The 27118-nt window shown below is 40.4% G+C and overlaps 1 protein-coding gene across 1 annotated transcript in view; it reads right to left on the bottom strand.

Moving 5' to 3' along the window:
* Positions 1–1790: 1790 nt before the first annotated feature.
* LOC127210968 (uncharacterized) overlaps positions 1791–27118 on the bottom strand; it is a 37344-nt gene continuing 12016 nt past the window's right edge. The window contains exons 5-6 of the mRNA XM_051170764.1: positions 12131–12292; positions 1791–1952 (exon numbers count right to left, since the gene is read on the bottom strand). Coding sequence (XP_051026721.1) covers positions 1818–1952; positions 12131–12292 — 297 coding nt within the window. The 3' untranslated portion in view covers positions 1791–1817. The remainder of the gene's footprint in view (positions 1953–12130; positions 12293–27118) is intronic.

Genomic DNA, 27118 nt, shown 5'->3' with positions numbered 1-27118 from the left:
AACTGGTCATTACCACAGTCCTTTAAAAAACCTATTTTATGTATATGAGGGCTCTATATGTATGTACCCCAGCAGGCCAGAAGAGGGTATTAGATCACATTATAGATGGTTATGAGCCACCATGTGGTTGCCAAGAATTGAACTCAGTTCCTCTGGAAGAGCAGCCAGTGTTCTTTAACCGCTGAGCCATCTCTCTGGCCCCATTATCACAGTTCTTTAAAGCATCAACTGGTCTAGTTCCCTGTTGGTTGCTATGTTATCTTAATTGGTCTTTTAATTTTACTTTTTTGTCTTTATGTAGCCCTAGCTGGCCTAGAACTCACTGTGTAGACCAGGTGGGCCTCAGGCTCAGAGGTTGCCTGCCTCCACCTCCTAAGTTCTAGGACTAAATACTTTTCTATTTTTCTTTTTTCCTTTATTCATTTTTCATGGTTTTATTTTTTGTGTTTATGTAGCCCTGGCTGGCATGGAACTCACTATGTAGCCTAGGCTGACCTAAAATAAGTCTTCCTCAGCCTTCTAAGAGCTGCACTTAGATGCACGAAATTAAATTCTTTTGATAACTTTTAAGATCTTGAATTGGTGAGATGGCTCAGCTGGGAAAGGTGCTTGCTGCCAACTTTGTTGACCTGAGCTCAGTCCTTGGAGTGTGCATGGTGGGAGGAGGGAACTAGCTCTCATAAAGCTATCCCTTGACCTCCATAGACAGACATAGTGGCACATGCATACATAGACAGCCACACTGTGAGCAAAGGTCACAGGAAAAAGACATTAATCCTCTTTGGAGGACACCACTGATGCCCCTTGCTCAGAACTGGAGAGTAGAGCTGGGTGCTCTGATTGTCAGCATCCTTGTGATTTGAAGTTGACAGATGAGTTGCACTTTAAGCAACAACAAAGCACGCTCGGGGTGGTAAGATAGGGCAAGGCCTGTGACCTGTAACACAGAATAAGGCTTAGTAGTTTCTTGATCCTTATATAAGGAATTGCCTCCCATAAAACACAATGGTTTGAATTTTCATTTCAAATGAAACTCTATGGAAGATGAGACTGTATGCCCATATTAAAAATCCTCATTTCTAAGGGCCTTTTATGGTTAATTGTGGGTTTCAGTATGATGATCAGTAGTTAATGGCATTAATTTAGTAACCCACTATTAGTAGATAAGACTTAGATGACATTTACTCTGTAGGAAACATGAATATTCTGTCAGTATCAGCTGCCAGGTGAAGATCAGGACATGGTGTAATGTGTCGTGAGACACCTAGGTCACCATGTGGCACAGTTGAGTTGAGCTTCAGTAGTGTAATCCGAGGGTTTGTGCTTTTTAAAAATTCTACTTTTGAACAAGTTCTCACACTGTAAGCAAGCTCAGGTTTACCCTGGAAAACACTGCAGTTTAGGGTAGCCTTGAGCCATTTCAGTTTTGGGATTACAGTGTCATCCCTTCAGTGCTGGGATTACAGGCACAAGTCACCGTGCTGTTTGCCCTTGTTTTGAGCTAGGCTCTTGGTCTAGATTGGCTGGCCTGGACTTGGTGTGTAGACGAGCTAGCCTTGAGCTGGGATCGGCCCACCTGAGCCTCCTGAGTGCTAGGGTTACAGGTGCATGTATTACTTGGTCTTCCTGCTGAGGGAGGCCAAGGGGGAAGGGCAACAGTAGCAAAGCAGTGCTAGGGACATAGAGATACAGAAACCGGAAGGAGTCAGGAGATGCCAAAAGGTCAGGAACTGGTCCATCCTTTCCTCAGTCTCTACCACTAAGTGAACTCATAGTTACTGGGCAGAACTCTGTAATTCCATGTAATACTTTATTGGTCAGGTGGGTATTATGTGTGTACTTAAAAGAATGATAATGATTGACAGGGGAATTGCAAGGGTGGTAATTACAATCTTGAAGCATTTCCACCATATCCTCTTGGGGATCTTCCTTTTGTTTTCAAATTCTTCATCCTGAAATAAAAATAAACACAAACTTAGAATTTTCTGTCCATGTCTGAACTCAACGGCACACTCAAATACTCAAGAAAACATCTGAAAGAATAGATTTAGTTTAGTTTTTAGCCAGTTCCAAAAGCAGTCAGTAGGACCCAGTAGACTGGTAAAGGGAAGCACCATGAGTCCAGGCGCCTGTGCGGAGCTGTGACTTCCCCACTGTTGGGACCTTGAACATGTTTTCTCATCTTCATTTTCTTTGTGGTTTACTGAATTATGTTATAATCCAATTTAAATTTGATCACATTTCTGTTCTAGACACCTTGCTTTCAATTCTTGTTTTTTGTTTTTCAAGACAGAGTTTCTCTGTGTAGTCTCTCAATTCTTTTTTTAAAATTTATTTATTTATTATTACATATACAGTGCTCTGCCTGCATGTACACCTGCACTCCAGAAGAGGGCATTAGCAGCTCTTAGCTGCTGAGCCACCTTTCCAGCCCGCTCTCAATGCTTTTGAAAGATTTATTTGATTGAGTGTGGCATTGGGTTCCCTGGATGGAGCTCAAGTTACAGGTGTATGGGAACCAAACTTGGGTCCTCTGGAAGAGCTGCAAGCACTGTTAACTGCTGAGCTAGTTCTCAATTATTTTCTAGTTAATCAGTCAGTAAATGTCATATGATGCTAAATAAGAGAAAGCTCTACGGCATGCATTCTTGCCTATTTTGCTGCATTTTATTTTCTCAGTGTGGGATAATGCATGACATACAGTAAACTAAATATTTATTGAATTAATGACAATTTAAATGGGGACAATCATATCTACTGTGAAGTGCCTTGAAGGTCTGTAGTGATTTGTTTATTTATTATTTATTATTTTAGTTTTTGAAGCAAGGTTTGAGGCTGGAGAGATGACTCTGTGGTTAAGAGCACCGGCTGAGCCGGGCGGTGGTGGCTCACATCTTTAATCCCAGCACTCAGGAGGCAGAGGCAGGCAGAACGCTGTGAATTCAAGGCCAGCCTGGTCTACAAAGCAAGCATGTCCAGGACAGCCAAGGCTACACAGGGAAACCCTGTCTCGAAAAACAAAACAAAACAAAAACAAACAAACAAACAAAAAAAAGAGCCCTGGCTGCTCTTCAAGAGGATCAGAGTTCAATTCCCAGTTCTACATGGGAGCTCACAGCTGACTCTAAGCCTACACCTTCACACAGACATACATGCAATACATGTGAAATAAAAGTAAATATTTAAAAGAGAGACAAAGTTTCTCTGTGTAGACCAGGCTATCCTGGACTTACTTTGTAGACCAGGCTGGCCTCAAACCTCACAAGAGATCTGCCTGCCTCTGCCTTTCCAATGCTGGGATTACAGATGTGCACCCCCCACCTGGTGCCCAGGCTGTACTGATTAACTGAGCGAACATAGCACATCTAAGATGACTGCCTTATGAGAATTTCGTCTTTTACTAGCAATTTTCATAACACCATAATGTTAGAGTTTGAATCTGTAGTGTCCCTACACACCCATGCTGTTCCCCAGTTAGGGGTGCGAGCTGGAAGAACTGGGGTGTCTTTTGGAGGTGTCATTAGCCATTGAAAGCTTGTTAGAGGTGAGACTTCAGAGATTATGTCCAGCCTCCATTGCTGGCTCTCGTTCCCAGTCTGCTGGCCCACAGCACCTGTGCTGAACTGCTCCACAATTCATTCCTGAACTGAGACCCTCAAAAGCTCTGAGCCAAAACCAAACATTTTCTTCCTGGTTTCTGTCAGGTAATGTGGCCACAGAGATATACAAATACAGATGTGAATTATGCTTAGTGCATTATCATACACATGTGGCATGTTAAATATATATTTATTTAAGTTTATTTAATATGTAGGGTGTTTTGCCTACATATCTGTGTCCCATGTAAGCGCAGTGTCTGTGAAGGCCAGAAGAGGGCATTGGATCCCTGGAACTGGCTGAAAGCTGCCATGTGGGCGCTAAGAATTGAACCAGGGTCTTTTTTTGAAGAACAGCTGGTGTTCTTAACCTCTGAGCCATCTCTCCATCCCTCACTTTACAGGGTTCCTTAGTTATGTATGCTTAAATTTTTAGATTTATTTTATGCCTTGCATGTTTGCCTACATGTACATATGTTCACAACATGTATGCCTGCAGGCCCCCAGAGGTCAGAAAGAAGGTGGCGGATGCCCTAGAACTGGAGTTCCATATGGTTTTGAGCCTCCATGTAGGTGCTGGTAATCAAGCCCAGTTTCTCTACAAGAGCAACAAATACTCTTAACCACTGAGCCATCTCTCCAGCCACAGCCTCATATTTCTAATGTAAGAACAATTATGAAAAAGAGCCCAGGCTTATGTGCCCAAGAGATTGTTGGCTATTTCTAAGCATCTGCTATGAAGAAGCCAGGTGACTAATATACTTTTCAGAATATACTTTTTAGAATTTATTGGACCAGGCGGTGGTGGCGCACGCCTTTAATCCCAGCACTCAGGAGGCAGAGGCAGGTGGACTGCTGTGAGTTTGAGGTCAGCCTGGCCTATAAAACGAGTCCAAGACAGCCAAGGCTACACAGAGAAACCCTGTCTTGGAAAAAAAAAAATGGAAGATATAGCCAGACTCTGCATTCTTTTTTTTTTTTTTTTTTTTTTTTTCCCCCAAGACAGGGTTTCTCTGTGTAGCCTTGGCCATCCTGGACTCACTTTGTAGACCAGGCTGGCCTCGAACTCACAGCGATCTGCCTGTCTCTGCTTCCCGGACTCTGCATTCTTTTAGGTAATTTTCTTTTTTTCTTTTGTTCACTTCTTTCTCTTTTCTTTTTTCCTTCTTTCCTTGCTTTTTTCCTTATTTCCTTTTTTTTCTCCTCCATGCCCCTCCCCAAGATGAGGTTTTTCTGTGTAGCCCTGACTGCTCTGTAACTAGTTCTCCCAGCTGGCTTTGAACTCACAGCAATCCACCTCCCTCTGCCTCCTGAGTGCTGCAATTAAAGGCGTGCACCACCATTGCCCTACTGGTAATTTGTAATCTGTAGAATGACTATATATGGTTTGAATCTCAGGCTCTACAACATGTACAATAAAGGCAGCCTGGCGGGCCCTTTCACAGCCTTGGGCTCTCAGAGGGCGGGACCTTCAGTTTTGTTAAATGTTTTGTGTAGTCTTGACTTTCTCAGTCTTGACTTTATTTCTCAGAGGTATTTTTACTTGTTTTGTATGATGCCATATTCCTCATATATAAAATAGGATTTCTCAACTGGAAGGCAATTTTTGCCCTCTAGGAAACATTTGACAATTTCTAGAAACATTTTTGAATTGCCACAACTAGGGGGAATGTGACCAGCTTCTAGCACAGAGAAGCCAGGGATGCTGGTAAAAATCTATGGTTCAACTTGCTCTCCATTACTGAGGTCAGTAACTACTCGTGCATTTATTTGGTCCTAAAAGTGCTGTTGATTTCCACTTACTCTTATTTTTCATCCTAGTGGTTTATGCATGTTTAAAGTATTTGTTTTACCTATTTTACATTGGAATTCATATTTGAGGGAATACCTGAAGGTTTACATGTAACCTGCTAAAAATGTATGATCTATATTTATTTTTAGGAAAACTGACCACTTATTGACCTACTTTTCATTAAAAATAAATAAAATATGGACACTAGGGGATGGCTCAGTGATAAGATGACTGTTTAGCAAACAAGAGGATCTGAGTTCAGATTGCTAGCACCCACACAACAGCAGGGTGTGGTAGCTTTTATCTTTACCCATAGCCCTGGGGGGCATGGAGACAAGCTGTTCCTTAGAGCTTGCTGACCAGATAGTCCAACCAAAGAGTAAGCTCTTGGTTCACTGAGAGGCCTTGTCTCAAGAAAATAAGGTGGAAGGTAATGGAGAAGACCTGTGGGCTCTACCTCTGGCTTCTCAATGGCCCCTGCTCTCACATGTGCACTTGCAGGTGTGCATGCATGCACATGTGCAGTCACAAGACATGTAGAAAATCTGCTTTTTACAAATAGTTGGAAGTGGTGCTAAGTGCCTTTAGTAGTAGCACTCAGGAGTCAGCAGCAGGTGGAGTTCCATGAGTTCAAGACCAACCTGGTTCTACAAATAGAGTTCCAAGTCAGTTAGGGCCATACAACAAGACCCTATCAAAAATATCTGCATGTAAAAGGATTTTTTTCTCCCATTTTATTTGTGTGTACGAGCACTTTGCTTGTTTGGTATACCTAGAGGCCTTGGAGGTCATAAGAGGGGTTGGATTCCCTGGAACTGAAGTTATAGGTGGTTGTGAGCCACCTTGTGGGTGCTGGAAACCAAACCTGGATCCTCTGCAAGAGCCACAACTGCTCTCAGATGCTCAGCCGTCTCTCCGGCCCCTGAAGTCTTTTCTTTAAAGAGCATTCAATGGAATCTTTACAGAAAGACAAAATGAAAAAGAGACAAAGCTAGTACAGGCAGCAAAGCAGAACTCAGTGAGCAGTGTCTGCTCTCCAGGAGGTGCCGTAAAGCATGGCAGGCCAGTTTCATCTTTTGGCTCACAGGATGCGCATGCTTGTAATCCCTACCCATGGAAGTTGAAGCAGGAGTGTGAGGGCAGAGTCAGGTGGCTCTGTAGTGAGGTCCTGTCTTTAAACAGCCACTACAATAAAAGTCTCCATTTTTCTGAACTGCTTCTATTAAACTTGCTTAAAAAAGAGGCGACTTTTTCCTGCAGTGAAGGTGTAAGTGCACATGAAGGTGGGATCTGTAAGGTAAGGCAGTGAAGCGAAATAAAATCCTTGGAAAAAATGCTTTTTCTGCCATTGTTTTCTGAGATTAAGGTGTCTCCTCTTTTGCTATAGGATAGAGAATCATCTACTAAGCACACAGCTCCATTGATATAGTGGACTAAGTATTCCTGTAATCTTGCCAAGTAATATCACCCAGAAATGCCAGATAAAATAATAAACGTAACCATATGGCTGCATTTGAAAGACCATAAACATAAGAAGAAGAGCTGGAGGCTAGGAGTGGTGCTTGCTGCTCTGACTCAGAGGAGGATGGTGTCTCCATGCCTTCTGTTCACAAGGTCCAAAGCACTGAGTTCTCCTCGGCTTGCTTTCTCCCTCCCCTTCAGTATTTCAGCAGTTCTAACCCCGCTAAACACGTTATAGTTGTATTCAGGATCCAACCATTTCTCACCAGCAGCGCTGCCCTCAATGATCATGTCAAGTGGCTGACTTCAAGTGGTTTGGTTCCTTCAGGTAACCATGTATACGTACACACGTACACACGCACACACACGCACACATGCACACATGCACATCAGGCTTTTCATTTGCAATCGTCTACTTGAAACATTTCCATATTTCTTTTAGGTTTCCTTTGGTGCAGATGTCAAGACCTACCTAGCCTCTGATGGTTCCCGACCATGGTATGGGTCCTTTCCATCATGCAGAGCGGTTGCTGACAAGAATCCCCAGACCCCATACAATAGAAGGAGCATGCAGGCACGCAGGCACACATGCACAGTAAATGTGTTAAGAACAAGCCTGTCCATTGGCTAGATCAGAGTAGGGGTTCGATGTTTACTGCTTGTATTGTCCTTGATTAGTGCAATAGTTTGAGCAGACCCCCCTGGGCCCTGATCCACCCATTACAATGTTCTTCTTGTAGGTTTCTAGGACCCTCTGGGTCCTTCTATTTCCCCATATCCTATATTTCTCTTACCTAGAGTCCCAGTAGGATGTTCTCACATCTATCCCAATCTCCTGGTAAGTGAAGACTTTCATGGGACATGCCTTTTGGGCTACTGTCCAATTATAAGTGAGTATATACCATGTGAGTCTTTCTGCTTCTACTCAGATCTACCCAACGGACAGGACATTCTCCACAGTTATGTAGAGAACAGGGACTAACTCAAACATGAACTCTGGTGCCCCATATTTGATGATCTCCCTTGGTGGCACTTGGAGAAAAAATAGGCAGGCTACCAAGATGAGACTTGATAGCCTGTGACCATAAAGTGGGGGAGGAGATCCCCCTTGGGCATGGACCTAGGGGAGGGTAATAGGGTGGGGATGGGAGGGAGGGAGGAACAGGAGGATACAAGTGATGGGAGAACAATTGAGTTGTAATCTGAATAAATTAATTAAAAAAAAAAACTAAAAAAAAAAAAAAAAAAAAAGAAAGAAAGAAAAAACAAAAAAAGACAAGCCTTACGTGAACTTCGTAGTTTTGCTATTCACAACAGAGGATACAATGTCATGCGATTATAACCCAGCAACTGGGAGGCTGAGACAGGAGGAATGTTGAGCAGGAGGCCAGCCTGAGCCACACAGAACAGCAAGTATAATGCAGTGCTGAAGTGCTTGCCGAGCATGTGCAAGGGCTTGGAGTTGGGTGCAGCACCACCAAACAAAACAGCACATACAGAGTCCCCAAACGCACATCAGTTTCATCAATGGATAAACAAATTGGAGTGCTTGGAATGTTAAGATAATAGAATATTTTTCAGTAAGAAAAAAGTAGTAAAGAAATTATTCATCCTTCAATCTAGATAAAAGTTCAAGCCCACAACACTAAAGTGAAAATACAACTACAAAAGTTAGTATATGGTTTAGGATACATGGAATGTGTACGCCATGGAGACAGAAGGCTGGGGAGTGACCAAGTGGTGAGACTTCTTTTCAGGGGAGGTGAAAATGTTCCAGAACTACACAGAAGTGATGGGCATATGATACTGTAAATGTATTGTCTTTAGCGACACACTTCATCTGCTAATATTATACTAAGTGCATTTTATCTTCATTTGAGAATAATATTTTGGAGGCTGGAGAGATGATTCAGTGCTTAGGAGCATTTGCTGCACTGCAGTCATGAGAACTCCACCACCCATGTCCAGTACACCCCACGTGCTCCAGCTCTGAGGGGTTGGGGTGGGGGTAGGATCATGGGGCTTACTGGCTCCAGCACAGCTGAGAAGAAGTGAGCCCCAGGTTCAGAGAGAGACCCTGCCTCAAAGGAATAGGAAGAGAGTGACAGAGAAACACAGTTGGTGGCTTCTTCATGTGCACAAGTGCACAAATGTGCACACCCACATACAAATGATACATTAATAGAAAATTCTAAAGCTGGGCGTGGTGGGGCACGCCTTTAATCCCAGCACTTGGGAGGCAGAGGCAGGCAGATTGAGTTCAAGGTCAGCCTGGTCTACAAAGTGAGTCCAGGACAGCCAAGGCTACACAGAGAAACCCTGTGGTAGAGATATGATCAAATGTGTAGGCCTCCTGTCCAAGCCATATGCTTCTAGTTACAATCACAGTTAGGAAGAAAAAAATAGAACTTCTAACAGGCACAGCGCACACCAAATAATATGGAAATATGTATGCCACATGCTATTTTATAAATAGTTTGTATAAATGGTTAGAAGTAGTCTTTGGAGACAATAACCACAAAATTACAAAATGTTGACTCTTACAAGACATCCAACCAGACACATTGAATCCAAACAGTATTTTATCATATTAGATTAAAGAAGAAAAATAATTATCAATGTAGAAAAGGCATTGGATAACATTTACCACTGTTTGGGGTAAAATTTCTAGCAAGTGAATAGGAGTACAGAGGAACTATAATAAAGTGGTTAATGGATTGGACCAAAATCTGAATGTAAAATCAATAGCCAACTGGGAAGTATTTCTTTCAATATTCATTCCATTAGGGATGAAATGAATATTTCAGATACTGTCATTCCTTTCTAGTTCCTGGCTAATTTAAACTAGGAAAAGTGTAGACACAGACAATTCAATGAGAATGTATACACACGTGCCTGTAATCTGAGTATGCTATCTGCTTACTTAGATGTGAAAAAATAGCAATATTTAATTTGCTGTAATATTAACCACATTATCAATAAATACATTATTTTTCTGTGAGTAAAGTTTTTTCTTAAAATTTATTTAACATTTTATTTCATCTTTATTATGTTTTAACTTTGGTTCTAGGTATATTTTATTATAATAATGTGACATTATTATAAACTTGTATGTAAACATAATTTATGTACATATTTAAATGTATTCTCACTAATATTTTACTGATTAATTTGTTTTTTTTTATTCATTTTTTTGAGACATTGTACTTAATGCAATATTGCTCACAATACAAAAAACTCAGAATGGGGAACAGCAAAAGATGAGGGGTGACACAAAGGTGGAAGGAGGCTCTTGGGGTGGAGGGAGTGAGGAATACCAATAGAAACAAGTTTGGTTTGACAAATGCTGTAGTAAAACATAATTCTTTGTAAGCTACTTAAAAAGAGTCAACATTAATGTTTATTAAAATGACAAAGGCCAAGATAATAGTGCTTTAAAGAAGTAATGATGTGCTATAAGAGAGAAAATGGATATTTCAGAAAAAAGGTGGAACTACAAAACCAGGTTGTAGAAGAATAGGTAAGTTAGATTTCATTAGTATAAAATAAAAACACATTGGAGCCTACTAGATGGCTTTACTGGGTAAAAGTGCTTGCCGACGAGCCTGACTACAGAGTTCAATTTTGTGTCACAGTTCAAAACTGTGGGAGCACAAAACAGACCCACGGCTCCCTGGGCAAGGGTTGGGAAAGTTGCCATCCAAATGCATGAGCAAGACCTAGATAAAGGCAGGCTCACATCTTCATTGTGGTTACAAACTCTCAAGTGCAGTAAAAGCACTTGAAATGGAGTGTGGGGCTATGTAAATGTGTCCTGAGGAAGGACCAAGCCACATGGCCTCTGTTGTGACTACTCAAGCTGTCATTTTAGTGTGAAAGCAGCCAGGGATGAAAACAAAACCCAAAAAACAATACAAAGCAACAATAACAACAACAACCGACTGAGAGGCTAGGTGTGGCTGTCCCTGTGGCCAAAGAGGAGATCCCAGCATGCTCAGCTGAGGAAAGGCATTTGGTGGCAAGTTCCTGGAATTCATGTGGTGGAAGGAGAGAACTGGCTCAGGAAGTTGTCCTCTGACAACCACACACATCTGTGGACTTCACATGCCCACCCCCACCCCCAACCAATAAATACAAGTTAAAAAAATTCTAATCTGGAAAAAAATGGATGGAACTGGGTACGGTGGCACATGTCTGTAATCCCAGCACTCGGGGAGGCAGAGGCAGGTGAGTTGGAGGACAGCTTGGTCTATAAGCAAGTCAAGGACAGCCAAGGCTACACAGAGAAACCCTGTCTTGAAAAAACCAAACCAAACCAAACCAAACACCAAAATCAAACCAACCCAAAAAAAAAAAAAAAAAATTAACTAGAGAATTTAAAGTTGGAGAGATGGCTCAGATGTTAAGAGCACTGGCTACTTTTCCAAAGGTCCTGAGTTCAATTTCCATCAACCACATGGTGGCTCACAATAATCTATACTGAGATCTGGTGCTCAGGAGTACATGCAGGCAGAATACTATATACGTAATAAATAAATCTTTAAAAATTAATTAAAAAATAGATGAAGGGGAAAAAAACTGGCATTAACTAACAGAACTCAGTGTGTAAAAAATACTGGATGGAAGCTGTCCACACATTAGTTCCCAAAGTATTAAAATTTAGGAGACATGCAAAAGTCAACAGAACGACAAGATGAGCCCCTATGTACTCAGCACAGTGTGAGCAGTTAGCAGTGGGATCAGTTTTGCTTCATCTCCAACCCGCTCTGCTTTCCTTTTCGTCTGGCATCCTGGTGCAAACACTCACACATTATATAATTTCAGCCATCAACATTTTAGTTTGATCTTTCTAAATGACTTTTAAAACCGGAAATAAAGCATCACCTAATAGTGAATAATAATCCTTGCATGTCATTTACTATCTAGTTATTCTTTTTTACAGGTTACTTATCTTGTGTGCATGCATGTATGTGTGTGTGCCTACAGGCCACAGGGCCAATGTAGGAGTTAGGACAGGTTTGCTGGACTTGCATTTTTTCCTCCACTCTTTTTATTGTGAAGGTGGAACTCGACTTTGTAGCAAGTACCTTTTGCCTGTGAGGCAGCTTGCAGCCCTGAAATTATTCTTTAATGTTTCTATTGCACTCCCTTTTCTTTCTGTTTGGTTACAAAGTATTATCTCCCAATAGCCTTGTGTGTCTTTGCCTAGAGGAAGCTGTTTTCAGGGTAGCAACATTGTGTTTTTCCTTCCTGGAGGTCAGCGGGCATGCAAATTACTTACAGTTGCCTGGAGGTCATCTGCTCCTTCAGTGATGACACTCACTGTTTCTGTCTCTCTTTTTAAAACTGTGTCCATGTTTTTCAACATAATATTTTTTACGTCAGTCACCTGACTCTTCACTGTAGACACTGTGCTGTCACTTTGATTTTTATTGTATTCCAGCTATACAGAAATGAAATAAAACAACAACTTAATTTGTATTACTGAAACACAGTATTGTCAAGGCACATCTCACTTTTATAAGCAATCAATTGCACCACAAATTGTTCTAGTCTTTCTTCTTTGCATATGACTACTTAGCAAACCTTGACCAACAACAACCAACCATGCCTCTCAAGGGTCTAGCATTTATATACCCTCTAAAAGTCCAGAATTCCAAATGTCATGTAATCGCACAGCCATCTCCAGCTGGCAAAATCACACCTCTGCTGGAGCCCCAGGAAAATCAGTCAGCTGCTGCTATGCAGCTCTATATTCCCATACCTGGAATTAAAATGAAAACACATTCTTATAATATTTTTGTGGTTTTTTCTTTTTGTTGTTATTGTTTTCTGAGACAGGGCTTCACTATGTAGCTCTGGCTGTCCTGGAACTCACTATGCAGACCAGGTTGGCCTTGAACTCACAGAGATCATCTGTCTCTGCCTCTGGAGTGCTGGGATTAAAGGTGTGCACCATCACTGCCTGGCTAGTTCTATGATTTTTAAAGAAACAAAAATTCCAAAATTCTTACTACATCCCCTCAATCAAAATAAATAAATAAATAAGTGAATAATAAATCCATAAATGGCTCATTAATCCTGAGACAATCTATCTAGGAACTCTGTTTGCTTTCTTTCTCTTAAACTTACCTTTTTTTTTCTCTCACATCACCTTAGCACAACTCCTTTCTAAAGCTTACCCTTCAAGTTTGGAAGACAAAGGTCTGGAAAGATACTGGCTTGGAGTAGCTTTGGTAGTGATTGATCACCTCAGACGCTGGCACAATTTATCTTCACCTCAGGCAAGAAAGCCTCTGTTGCTTTCAGTGATACCTACTTTCACCCATATCAACCAGCTCATGGTTAGCGGTGTACATTGGTTAGGTTTGGACAGACACATAATATAACCGTTATTTTAAAAATATTTTCATTTTATGTGTATTTTGCCTGCATTCGTGTGTGTGTGTGTGTATTGTGTATGTATGTATGTGTGTAACTGTACCCTTGGAGACCAGAAGAGAGCACTGGAGCCCCTGGAACTAGGGTTATTATGGACAGTTGTAAACTGCCATGTGGGTGCTGGGACCTGAACCTGAGTCCTGCAAGGGGCATCACATGCCCTTGATTGTTGAGCCATCCCTCCAGCCCTAATAAATCTGTTCTCCAAGTGTCACGCAGAATAGTTTTATGTCCAGTAAAACACTCTGATTGTCTACATGTTTTTACTATTTCGTCCCCAAAGTTCTGGAAACCACTGCAACTCTTATGTGCACAGTGTGATGATTTCCTGCGTGCTATGTAATTTGAACAGAGAAGAATCTGGCCCTTCACACCGACTTCTCTCATTTACTAATACATACTTTAGGTTCTTCCATTGGAAATAACTTGTGTAGTTTTTACCTGACATTTTCAAATAACTATGGCAACACAAAATATTCTGAAATAAGCTCAGAAAATCACTACTAACTTTGCATGAGAGAGATTTTTGAACAGTCTGCAAATGATACCTCATTTCCTAGCTTTCTTATTTTCTTTAATCTTTCTGTAACCTAAATGTCCCAGCTTCTTTGGTCTATACAAGGACATATTCACACTCACATTAACGACTGGACCCCCAAAGCCTCATTAGTTTGGCTGCCAAGTTCCCCATCTTCACTGTTGTTTACATCACTGTTTAGTTTCCTTCCCTCCAGTACACTGGCTGTTTTCCCCTTTGCACTCAGCACAGACAGGTCCCTGGTAGAGGGATGTCACCACTGGGGCTGGAGAGATGGCTCAGAGGTTAAGAGCACTGGTTGTTCTTCCAAAGGTCCTGGGTTCAATCCCCAGCATCCACCTGGTAGCTCACAACCATCTATAATGAGATCTGGTGTCCTCTTCCGGCATGGAAGCACACATACAGGCTGAATACTGTATAAGTAATAAATAATAAATAAATGTAAAAAAAAAAAAAAAAAAGAGGAGGAAATTCATGTCTAGTATCATAAGTCTAGTTAAAAAAATAAAAAAAAAAGATGTCACCACTGCCAGAAGTACCTTGTTTTCTTTTTGCCTTTGATTTGAACTTTATTTTTTAAGTTACTGTTTTGGGCTAGCCGACAGAGTTGGGCTTCATCACGGCATCTTCATACACCTTCATTATGCTGTTGTTATTCATTCCCCTCCCTCATTAGCCTCTCATCTCCCTTCCCCACCTCAACTAGTTCCCTTTCTCCTGCTGCCTTCTGTGAGTCCCCCTTTCTGCTTCCCTTTCCTATTATTACATGTATTTAATATTCAATTACCCTTTATATACCCTCCTCCAGTAAGATCTTTTCCTCCCCCTTTACGGTTCCCTTTCTAGTGTCGTGACGTACAAAGATATACATGTAGATAGGTCATTTATTTAAGATATGATTTTTAAAGTTTGAAACTACATTCATTTTTTTTCTTTTTATTTCTTCTTCTTCTTCTTCTATATGAGAACACGCACCATGACAGAAAACTGGTAGCAGTTTGTTTACTCTTTCCTCTATATAAGTTCTGAGGATTGAACGTGGGTTCATAAGACTTGCTGGCAGGTCCCTTTATCAGCTGAGCCATCTCACTGAGATCTACTTTTGCAAGGTAAAACCACACAGAGTGATAACTTTCCTCTTAGAATTGCCTTAGCTTGGTCTTATAGTTTGATTCACTGGTCAAGTGCTTGCCTAGTATGCACAAGACCCAACACTGTTAAACAAACAAATAAAATCTTAAAATGTTAAAAAAAAAACTGTTTTAGCTATATCTCAAAGATTCTGGCAATTATGCTTTCTTTTTAATGCTTTTCTAAGAACTTCAAGATTTCTTATATGATTTCTTCAGTGAGCTACTGTTATTTAAGAGATTCAGTATTCATGTCTTTGTGTCGTTTCGATAGTTTTTCTTGTTACTGATTTCTAGTTTATTACACTGATCTGGAAAGGTGCAAGAGATGACTTCCTTTGTATTTGTTAAGATCTGACTTGTGGGCTAGAAAATGGTGTGTTTTTGAGAAGGTTCCATGTATATGTTATTTTTGTTGGATGGAATGTTTTGTACATTGATCAGTATCTCACTCAACCATCATTAGAGAAGCTTCTTCCTGCTGCAGATGGGAACAGATATAGACCCACAGCTGGACAATGTACAGAGAGTGAGGGACCTTGGAACACTCAGTCTTAAATGGTATGTTTCCTTACTTTGATTCTCCTCTTCACTGGCTCACACAGTATCAGCTCTAGTCTGCCATGTTACCAGGGAGTCCTTATGCGGCTTTCTGTAGCTTGATAGCTCATCTGTGAATAACATCCCACTATTTGGATTTTTTTTTTTTTTTTTTTTGGTTTTTCGAGACAGGGTTTCTCTGTGTAGCCTTGGCTATTCTGGACTCACTTTGTAGACCAGGCTGACCTTGAACTCACAGCGATCCACTTGCCTCTGCCTCCCGAGTGCTGGGATTAAAGGCGTGAGCCACCATGCCCAGCCCACTATTTGGATGTTACATTTCCAGTCATCTACTGAAGGACATCTTGATTGTTTCCAATTTGTGCAATTTTAAATGGAACTTACAGAAACATCCACTTATAAGTTTCTGTATAGTAGCAATTTCAAGTTATTTGGTAAATTATCAAGGAGAATTATTAGTTTTTTAAAAATTGTATTTATTTATTAGTTTTTTTTAGGGAGTGTGTGCTGCCATGGCACAAACATGGAAGTCAGAAGACAATTTCCAGAAGGCGATTCTTTCATCCACTGTGTGAACACCGGGATGGAACTCAGGGCCTCAGGCTTGATGATGACTAGTTTTAGCTGCTAAGCCATCACACTGACTTCACGTCTAAGATGTATTTTCATCTACATATATGTGTGTTCACCCGTGACTATATGCAATGGGGTGCAGGAGCTCCTAGAGACCAGAAGGCTTTGGATTCCCTGGAGTGGAATTACAGACGTTGTAAGCCACCCAATATGGGTACTGGGAATTAAACTCAGACCTGGAAGAGCAGCCAGTGCTTATGGAGCTAAATCTATAGCCTCTGAATGTTTAGTTTTTTAAGGAAACTGCCAAATTGTTTATCTACTTGGCTGTACTTACATTCCCACCAGCCCTGAAAGCATGTTTCCACTGCTCCGCATCTTTGCTGGCATTTGGTAATGTCGGTATTTAATAATAATTTCAGTAATTGTATTGTAGACATTCTTTGGTTTTTTGCGACGTATTAATGATGTACGGAATGCAGCATCTTAGGCTTGCCATCTTGTCATGTTTTCTGTTGAGGTGTCTGCTGAAACTGCTCTTATTTGTTTATATTACTTTATGTGTATGAGTGCTTTGTCTTCTTAGCTGTGTGCAAACCATGTGAGTGCCTAGAGGCACAGAGGTGAGGTGAGTATGTAGGGTCCCTTGTTTTAAGCCACCAAATGGCGCTGGAAACTGAACCCAAGTCCTCTGTACAGCCCATCTCTCACCACCTCTCCAGTTTCTTTAAAATGTGTATGTGTAGTGACAATTCTAGAATTCTGGGTTCTTTAAAAAATACCATATTAATATTAAAAGAGTATGTTTTCATTTTAATCCCAGGTGTGGGGCTGTAAGGCTGCTTTGGACTGTCCACAGTAACAGACTCTGATTTGCCTCCTGCTCTAGCAGAGGTATGGTTTTACTAGATACAGATTGTTTCTGAGGTTGTGTGATATTTGGAATTCTGGGAAATTTTCAGAAGGTATGTAAGTGCTAGAGCCCTGAGAGGTGGGGTTGGTAGTTGGTGGTTGTTCAGGGGGTTTGTTTGCAGTTTGTTAGTAGTCATGCTTTAAGTAAGAAACAAGAAGTAATCAGATTCAAGGATTCCCCGCCACCCCCTTCTCTCTCCCCTATCTAGTGATAGGGAGTGAAATCAGGTGTGGGGAGGTGGGAAAAAAGAAGAAACCACAATATAGCAAAGGCAAGCAACAAGTGGTGCCTCAATGTGGGGCTCAAAAGTTAAAGATAAAAATGGGAAATTTGATTTCAAATGACAAGGAGGAAAAGGCAGGGGACAAAGGAACAGATTGTTTTTTCAAGAGGCCAACAAAACATTTGTGGCTGCTCCTGCTGGGATACTCCCCACTTTGCTCCCAGAGGCGATTTTCTATTCTTCTTTTTTATATATTTTGTTTCAAAAAAAAGTTTGAAACCATCTAAACAGCTAGAAAAATTGCTAGTGGAAATGGAGGGGCCAGAGGGAGGGGATACATGTGTGAAATGGAAAACAAAAGGGGTTACTCTACTCTCTCTTTTCTGAAAGGGATGTAGAGTTGGCAGTCCAGCTGGAGACATTGCAGGTGGAAATGGAAGCTCTTGGGAATGGAGGAGCACTGGAAAAAAGAGAACAATAGGCTTAGTCCCAGGGAGTGCTCAAGAGAGCAGGAGTTTCCCACAGGAGGAAAGAGGGAAAGAAACTGTGCCAGAAGGCAGCTGGGTCAGAGAAAAGCTAAAGAAGTGGGAGGACAATCCGATGAAGAGGTCCATTTTGAAAGAAAGGGCTAATCTTGAACCAACCTCGCCAGAGTGGGAGGAGGGATGGCCCAGGGTTATGAGATCACCACCATCAGCTTTCCCAGTAGTACACAGCATATGCCACTAATGCTGTAGAACAAGATTATAATGAGACAGGATGGCAACCTATAGAGATGATAGATATAAGGCACTTACTTTATGTGAAACAAATTCTAAATAACTGGGCTACTCAAAATAGGATTATTTCCAAGATCAGAAGGGATTGGTGATAGCTGTACTAGAGACCAGCCCACAGTTGCAAGGGTTAATATGGTGGAGTGAAAAAGCCACGAATATTGAATAGTGAAATAGGAGGAAGGGAATGAATGTAGTAGAAGATTGAGTGCTAGGAGGCGGGCAATGCTCTGATATCCAAGAGTGGATCCAATTTGACAATGCTAGTATAGAACAATGCTGCTTAGTGACTTTAAGAGCTTGGGACAAAGTTGAAGAACCCAGGAAAAGGTCCACCTCATTTACAAAGATTATCTAAGGCTCTGGAGAAGGCTTCACTGATTTTTTTTTAAACAATGTTTTTTTTCACCTGTGAACAAAACCATTTCTGACTCTTACACAAGACAGGTGTTGATGGAAACCTTGGAATTTGAAAACGCAAATGCTGAACATAAAAAAAGTTATTAAGACCATTAGAGGCATGAGTAGTGCCTATGGATGCATGGATAAGGAATACGACTGATATTAGTTCTAATGTGTACCAGGCTAATAGCACAGGCAAGCTATAGCTAGAGGTGTCCAATATCAAAATGCTTGGGGCTTCAATTGCAGTAAATATGGTCATTTACAAAGAGACTTGTGACCAAGCTGATAAATGTCTCAGATCTCAAAATGCTCAGTGCTTTAACTGTGGGACAATTGGTCATTTGCAAAATTGTGAACAAGGCATTTCTAAGGGCAATGGTTTTTCTAAATATAAACCAGAAAAAAGGCCTAGGCTTCAGGGGTTTGCAGGCGATGTGACAAGGCTTACCAAGGGAACAATGAGTACAGGTCCAAAAGAGATATTCAAGGTAATTTCTTACTGTCAGGAAATAGCCTTGGGGGCCTAACTCCAGGCCCTGCAGCAAAAAATACGAGCTCTTTTAGCCAAGGAATGACACGTAGACTGAAAAACCTTCACTCAGAATTGGAGATTTCTAATACATGCTACTGCAGAAAGCATGACTCTAGGCTCACTCTATTTAACATCTAACTCTATCTCCCAAAATTCAATGTTATAAAGTAGTTACTGGAGTTTATAATCACTTATTTTCAGGACTGTCATGAAACCCTGCTGCTAAGGTCACAGTCTGCCACTACTGGAAAGCCCTGAGCTCAGTGAAATGAGGACTCTCTTTGTTAGTGGGGATCCCTCTTCTCTGCCTGATTTGGGGAGCCCAAATTCTCACATCCTCTACTTGAGGAATGTCATAGCCCTTAGGGAAATTACAGGTCCAGTTTCTAGTAGAACCTGTTCAGCAAGCACATGGGATTCCTGAAATGTCTCCCCAATGTAAATGAGGCATCTCAGTGCCTTAGAGCTTCAGCCAATGACATTCGCCCATCCTGGAAATCCCCACCCCTGACCCAGAGTTCTATATGACCCTCCTTTACCCTGAATAAAATCGACTTGCCTCCCTGCAGCAGATCCTGGAAGGTTATTTCATTTCATGCTCATCTGTCACTGAATCCCCAGTTCATCACCTCTGTTCCCTTGTTCCTGAGGACTGCTGGCCAACAACCCCAGGGATGATAAAGAGCTGCCAGGAACAGTAGGGATGATCTTGGGAAGGGGGGACTGACTTCCCAAGAATTTGTTTTGCCTCCAGGAATTATAGATGGGAATTTCAAAGGAGAAATTAAAATTATGGCCTATGTAAAATGATAAATTGCTCAGCTGCTACTGTTTCTCTACATCAAAGGTAAAGCCATGTCAGTGAAAAGAACAGGAGGGCTTGGAAGTACTAGAAAATATGTTCTGGCAAACAGTTGTTAATGATTGGAAGCCAAAATTAAAATTGCAAGCAAATCATATTGAAATAGAAGGTTTGGCAGATACAGAGGCTGATGTGACTATCATTTCACAAAGGTCTTGGAATTCAGAATGGCCACTTCAAAAGGTTTATACCCAAGTTTCTAGGAATTGGAAAATTATCTCAGATAAAATAAAGTGTGCATTGGGTTAAATGTGTTGGACTGGAAGGTCAAAAAGGAAAGTTAAGGTCTACGAGGCTGCTATAGCCATAATTTTTGTGGAATGGATCTTTTTACAATGATGGAGTACTCAGGTTCACAGTCCTAAAATTCAGAGACAGCCCATAATGAAATAAGGGCGAAATGGTATATGATCTTGGGGAAGGTATTGGTATATGACATAAAAAATAAACCCAGGCTGTGCCATTTATCCAAACGCAGGACATAATGGGGATTGAATTTCCAAATTTATAAGGGGGGGGCACTGTGAAAATATCAACAGCCCTACCCTTAAAATGGTTGACTGACAAGCCTGTGTGGCTAGAGCAATGGACCTTAACTAAGAAAAAAATTACAGGCACCAGAGCTGCTGGTATAAGGGCAGCTGAAGGGTCAATATATAGCAGAGTTTACCAGCCCATGGAATTCCTCTGTAGTTATTAAAAAAAAATCAGGAAAATGGAGGCTGTTAACTAACTTAAGCGTTGTGAAAGAAAGCTGGGCGGTGGCGGCGCATGCCTTTAATCCCAGCACTTGGGAGGCAGAGGCAGGCAGATCGCTGTGAGTTTGAGGCCAGCCTGGTCTACAAAGTGAGTCCAGGACAGCCAAGGCTACATAGTGAAACCCTGTCTCAAAAAACAAAAAACAAAAAATCCAAAAAGGGTGTTGAAAAGAGAAATTCAACCAATGGGTCTATTATCGTGCTGTTAGCCTGGAACCTTTGCCTTCATCATTACCAAAGGCATGACCCATGATTGTAATTGGCTTAAAAGATTGCTTTTTTATTACCCCCTTCCATGAGCAGGATAGGGAAATGTCTGCTTTTACAGTACCTACTTATAATAATGTCAACCTGTAAAAAGATATTAGTGGAATGTTCTTCCATAGGGAGTGTTAAAAAGTCTAACTTAACGTCAATATTTTGTGCAACAACCACTAGGCAATTTCCTCAATCCATTATTTACCATTACATGGATGATATTTTGTTGGCCGATTCTTTTTTTTTTTTACATTTAAAAAACATTTTATGTATAATTTATTCACACATTACAACCTGATGGTTATCCCCTCACTCTTATCTCCCTGTTCCCACCCCCTCCCTCTTCTGCCATATTCCCCTCCCCTAGACCTCTGAGGGGATGGGGGGCAACTCCTACCACACTATCTGGCCACATGTTGGCTGATTCTGATGCATATACTTTAGAGAAAATGTTTAAGGGAGCAGAGAATTCTGCCATGCTGAGGGCTACAGATTGTTCCTGAAAAACTACAGAGAGGAGAGTCTATTATCTATTTGGGTTATAAAATAAGACAACAAAAAAATTCAATGGCAAAATGTACAGATGGTAATAGATTAGTAGCAAACTCTTCATGATTTTCAAAAATTAATGGAAGATATTAATTAGTCATGGCCTACCATTGGATTAACTCAAGAGTTAAGTAATCGGTTTCAAATATTACAAGGAGGTTCAGAATCAAACAGTTCAAGATGGTTAACAGCTGAAGCAGAAAGAGAATTACCTCTGATAGAACAGAGACTACAAGATGTGGATTGCATAGATCCAAAACTTGATTATATTTTGGTTATTTTGGCATCAACTCATTCTCCTACTGGGATCATTATGCAAAGGGAAGATAGTATTATGGAATGGAGTTCTTGGCACACAAAAAATGTGATGACTTACATAGAAAAAGTTTCTGATTTAATCATAAAAGGTAAAGTAAGACTATGTCACTTGTCAGTAACAAACCCAGAAGAAATCATACTACTTTATACTAATGCTGAAATTATGCCATTATGGGTAATTAATGAAGATTGGCAAAGAGCTTGTAGCAACTATTTGGGAGAAATTAACAGTAAATATCCTAAAATCAAGTGTCTATAGGTTGTAAAAAGAACTATCTGGATTCTCCCACATATTGTAAAGGAATGCCAATTCTTGAAGTACCTACATTCTATACTAATGCAAATAAGTTGGGTATGGCAGCCTACAAGTCAGACAAAATGAAGTATTTCAAAGCCCATATACTTCAGTTTAAAAAAATCAGAGCTCTATGCAATTCTTATGACATTATTAGATTTTCCTGAATCTCAAAATATAGTTACTGACTCTCAATATGTAGAGTTTTTTTTTGCCTATAGAAGCTGCTCAGTTTATTCCTGATAATTCAGAATTAACTTTGTTATTTATGCCATTGTAACAGGCAATCAGAAAATAGAAATTACCCATATTCAGATTCATACAGGCTTACCAGGTCCATTGGCACAAGGAAATGAAAAATTGACCAAATATTAATAGGAAATGTGTTAGAAGCCTCAGAATGTTATGAAAAAAACACAATGTTAACAGTAAAGGCTTAAAGAAAAAAAATTCCTATCAGTGTGCAAGAAGCTATGAAAACTGTAAGAAGATGTCCTACTTGTTCTTTGTACAACTAAACTCCATTGCCTGCTGGAAGTAACCCTAGAGGTAACAAAAGAAATGAAATCTGGCAGATGGATGTGTTTCATTTTGCAGAATTTGGAAAGCTATAGTTTATACACTATACTGCTGATACATATTCAAAGTTTCATTGGGTAATTAACTTTGAGTTCTGAGCAGCCTAATTCTGTAATTACACATTACTGGAAGTAAAGTCTATTATGACGATACTGGTACAAATTAAGACTGACAATGTCCTGCCTATGTCTCCAGGAAGATGAAGCAATTCTTTACATATTATAATATAAAGTACATTATGGATATGCCACACAATCCTACACAACCAGCAGCTGTAGAAAGATCTAATAGCACCTTGAAGGAAATGCTTATGAAATAAAAAGGAAAAATAAAGGCCCCAAGGTTACAGACTAAATAGTGCTCTGTTAACTTTAAAATTTCTGATCGTTAAAAAAAAAAAAAAAAAAAAATCTGATTGTTAATGAGAAAGGAACAACAGCATCTGAGAGATGCTGGCTTACAGATTAAAAACAAAACAAAACAAAACCAAAAAAACAATGTGGAATTAAATTGGACTATATACTGCAAGGACGTGTTAACATCAGGATGGAAACCATAAAACTTTGTATTGGGAGTGGTGACTGCCTCTGACATGAGCTCTGGTGCCCCATATCTGATCACTTCCCTTTGGTGGAGAGGCCCAGCTGGAATAGAGGAAGAGGAAGCAGGCTATCCAGATGAGACCTGATAGGCTATGAGGCCTAGGGGAGGGGAACAGGGCAGAAGAGGGAGGGAGTTTGGGAACAGGAAGATACAAGTGGGATAACAATTGGGATGTAATCTGAATAAATTATAATAAAATTTAAACTTATGAAGATTAGAATTGAGCAGTAGAAGCCTCCAGAAAACCTTGCCCACTGACTTGAAAAGCATTCAGTTCATTTAAAGTGTCTCTGTTTATAATTTCCTGCTACATCCGGCACAGTTAATGGCTTAAAACAGAAATGGGGAAATGTAGTGAGAATTGTAGAATTTTGGTTTCTTTAAAAACCACATAAATGCTATGAGTATGTTTTCTTTTTAATGCCAGGTGTGAAGATATAGGGCTGCTTTGGACTGTCCACAGCAGCTGACTGTGATTTGCCTTGTGCTCAGCCAGAAGTATGGTCTTGCTAGCTGCAGATAGTTTCTGTGATTATGTGATGTTTGAAATTCTGGGACTTTTCAGGGGGTTTGTAACTGCTAGGACTTTGAGAAGAAGAGTTGGTGGTTGTTGGTTGTTCAGGGGCATTGGCTGCAGATTGTTAGTAGTTGTGCTTGAAGAAGAAAAAATTAGATTCAAGGATTTCTGTCTTTCTTTCTCAATTATATCTTTTTGCTCCTATCTAGTGGTAGGGGGTGAAACTGGTGGGTTAAAGGGTGAGAAAAAGCAGAACTCACAAAGTAGCAAAGACCCACTACCACTACAAGCAAAGAAGAAACACAAAGAAAGAATTAGATTCAAGTATCTCCCTCTTTTCCCTCTATCCTTCTTCCTCTTCTATCTAGTGATAGGCTGTAAAGCTGAGGGGATAAAGGGTGAGACAAATAAGAGCCCACAAAGTAGCAAAGGCAAGCTCCATGTATGTATGTGCCTGCAGGAGACTATGTGCAAGTGTGTGCAGGTGCCTGTGTGCAGGGAGCAGAGGGAGCCGTGAGTGAACGTGTAAGGAGCAAATGAATGCCTCAGACCATGGGAATTGGCAAAGTCTTCCTCTGGTTCAAGTGTGAGCATTTGCAAGTTGTTGACCACTGTGTGCAAAGATAAAGCAACTGAAGTTTTTCCTTCCTACTGCTCCCCTACAGACACCTCCTACTGAGACTAGCTCACCCCTCTTCCGTGTGCTATATGCTATAGCCACACTGAGCTTCTGGGTTGTTATATAGTTGGTGCCACTCCATTAGAGAGAGTATGGCCCACCTGGTCCTAGCTTTTTTGTACCTCTTTCTGTGTGTCTGTTCTTTGTTCATTCCTTCATCCCTTGAGTCAGGTTTCCAGGGCCAAGCTGATGCAATACTTGTGAAGTCCAGAAGAGGGTATTGGATCCTCTAGTTTGTTTGTTTGTTTTCTGCTTTTGGTTTTTTAAAATAAGATAAGGTAAAATGCCCATGTAGTTGTTAAAATTCTTTCCTTTTTTTGTATAGGGATTTTTACACTTAATTTGCTAAATTTTATAGAAGTATTTTATTTTTGGGTGAAAATGTAAATACTATTGTTCTTAATTTTAAACTCCACTCGTTTGTTGCTGGCTGACTTTATAGCATTTTGTAACTTTGCTATACATGCTTTTTAGGTCCCAGAATGTCCTGGCCAACTCTTTTTGATTATTTCTTATACAACCATGTCATCCTCAAACATTTTAGATCTTATTCCCAGTTTGCATATCTCCTATTTTCTTTCCTGCATTCATGCACTGGCTATGACCCCCCCCCCCCACTACAGTGTTGGGAAGCAATTGTGAGTGGGGCATTGGACAGGGTAGCTACACAAGAATAGCTGTTAAAAATATGAAATCAAAATGCCCACAAGACAAAACTATAATACTTTTTATAAAAAAGAATGAGAAAAAAAAATCAGAGGACACGAGGGCAGGGCAAAGCTAGGGTGAAGTTAAGGGTGAAGTCGAGGGTGGTGGAGGCTAATTAGAGAGGAGTTATGGGCAGGAGTGGCAGAGGAATATGATCAAAAGACAGTGAATTATTCAAAGAATTGACAAATATATTTAAAAACGAGTAGAGAAGATCTTTTAAAGGGTGACCCAGGGCCTAGAAGTGCAAAACTGGCCATTTGAAAACTGAAACAAAAAAGTGAAAAAAATTTTTTGTAGGGCTGGAGAGATGGCTCACAGGTTAAGGGCACTAACTACTCCTCCAGAGGTCCTCAATTCCCAGCAACCACATGGTGGCTCACAACCATCTATAATGTGATCTGATGCCCTCTTCTGGCCTGCAGGTACATGTGCAGGCAGAACATTGTATAAATGATAATAAATAAATAAATAAATAATTTTTGTAGCCATCTTGTGGTTTCACCAGCACATGCATGTGACCAAACTTGTCTTACCTCTGCTACTACCTTCCCCAAGCTTACTGTTTTTTTTTTATTTTTTATTATTCTTTTATTTTATTTTTTAAGCTTACTGTTTTAAATCCAGTCCCAGTCATTCCACTATTTCAACCTGCGAAGCCTTTACTTTTACTTTCTATAAGATACGGTCTCATTTTTTTTTTTTTTAGAAAACAAAGCACAGTATCATTATTATCTAAAACATCCATTATTATTTTTCCAAATATCTAGTTTTCAGACAAATTTATCAAAAGCAAACCAGAGTTCTTTTCTTCTGATACCAGCATCTAAAGGGTCCATGTTGGATTTGATGGAGACGTCACTTCAGTTTCATTTAGGCTACAGTCTTTTTTGTCTTTTCCTGCCTTGCAATCTGTCATAGGTATTCCATTTTGACTTGTTGACCAGTCTCATGCATGTTACTTAGTAGGACATGGCGACCTCTCTATTTCCAGGGAACTGGAGTTACAGACAGCAGTTGGTTCAGATTCAGGTCTGATGTTTCTGAGTAGCAAGGTTCAGATGTGTGCTCTGTACTTCTGTGCCCATCCGAAGGCAGATTGGTAATGTTCTCTCATTTTAAGCTTAGGAAGAACCGGTGAGGCACCTAATTTGGCAGCATTTACTAAAACTAGAAAACATTTGTTATTTGTTCCACTTGTGTAAAAACTGAGGGGTCTGCAGAGATGGTTCAGGGTTTGGGCTCGTGCTTGCTGTTGAGCTGGCAGTGGATGTCAGGCTTGATCTCTGCAGCTACATCCTGCAGCTCACGACTACCTCCAACTCCAGCTCTACGGGATTCAGTGCCCTCTTCTGGTCCCCATGGGCACTGCACTCATGTACATTCACAGGCACAGACACATATCATAAAAAATCAAATAAAATCTTCTTTAAAAAGCAAAAGAAGGGGGTTGAAGAGATGGCTCAGAGGTTAAGAGCATTGTCTATTCTTCCAGAGGTCCTGAGTTCAATTCCCAGCAACCACATGGTGGCTCACAACCATCTACAATGTGATCTGATGCCCTTTTTTGGCATGCAGGTATACACGCAGGCAGAGCACTCATGTAAAATAAATAAATCTTAAAAAGAAAAAGATAAATTAGTGGGGTTAGGTGTTTCAGGCCTATTAACTATTAGGTTCCAAATCAGCTTCTTATCTATTTCTGATCATGTATTTATTTATTTATTTTAAAGATTTATTTATTTATTATTTATTGTACATGAGCATTTTATCTGCAGAAGAGGGCATCAGATCACACTATAGGTGGTTGTGAGCCACCATGTGGTTGCTGAGAATTGAACTCAGGACCTCCAGAAGAGCAGGTGGTGCTCTAAACCACTGAGCCATCTTTCTAGCCCATGTATTTATTTTTAAGCAGGATATTTTTATTAATTCTTTGAGAAGTCCATACAATATATTTTGATCATATTCACACTCTACACCTCTCATACCTAACTCCTACCTCTGTAGTCAGCCAACTTTCATGTTCTTTATTTTGTAACACACCTAGT

Source organism: Acomys russatus, chromosome 28 (assembly GCF_903995435.1).
Source record: "Acomys russatus chromosome 28, mAcoRus1.1, whole genome shotgun sequence".
Lineage (NCBI taxonomy): Eukaryota > Metazoa > Chordata > Mammalia > Rodentia > Muridae > Acomys > Acomys russatus.
This window is presented reverse-complemented; position numbering and strand designations above follow the sequence as displayed.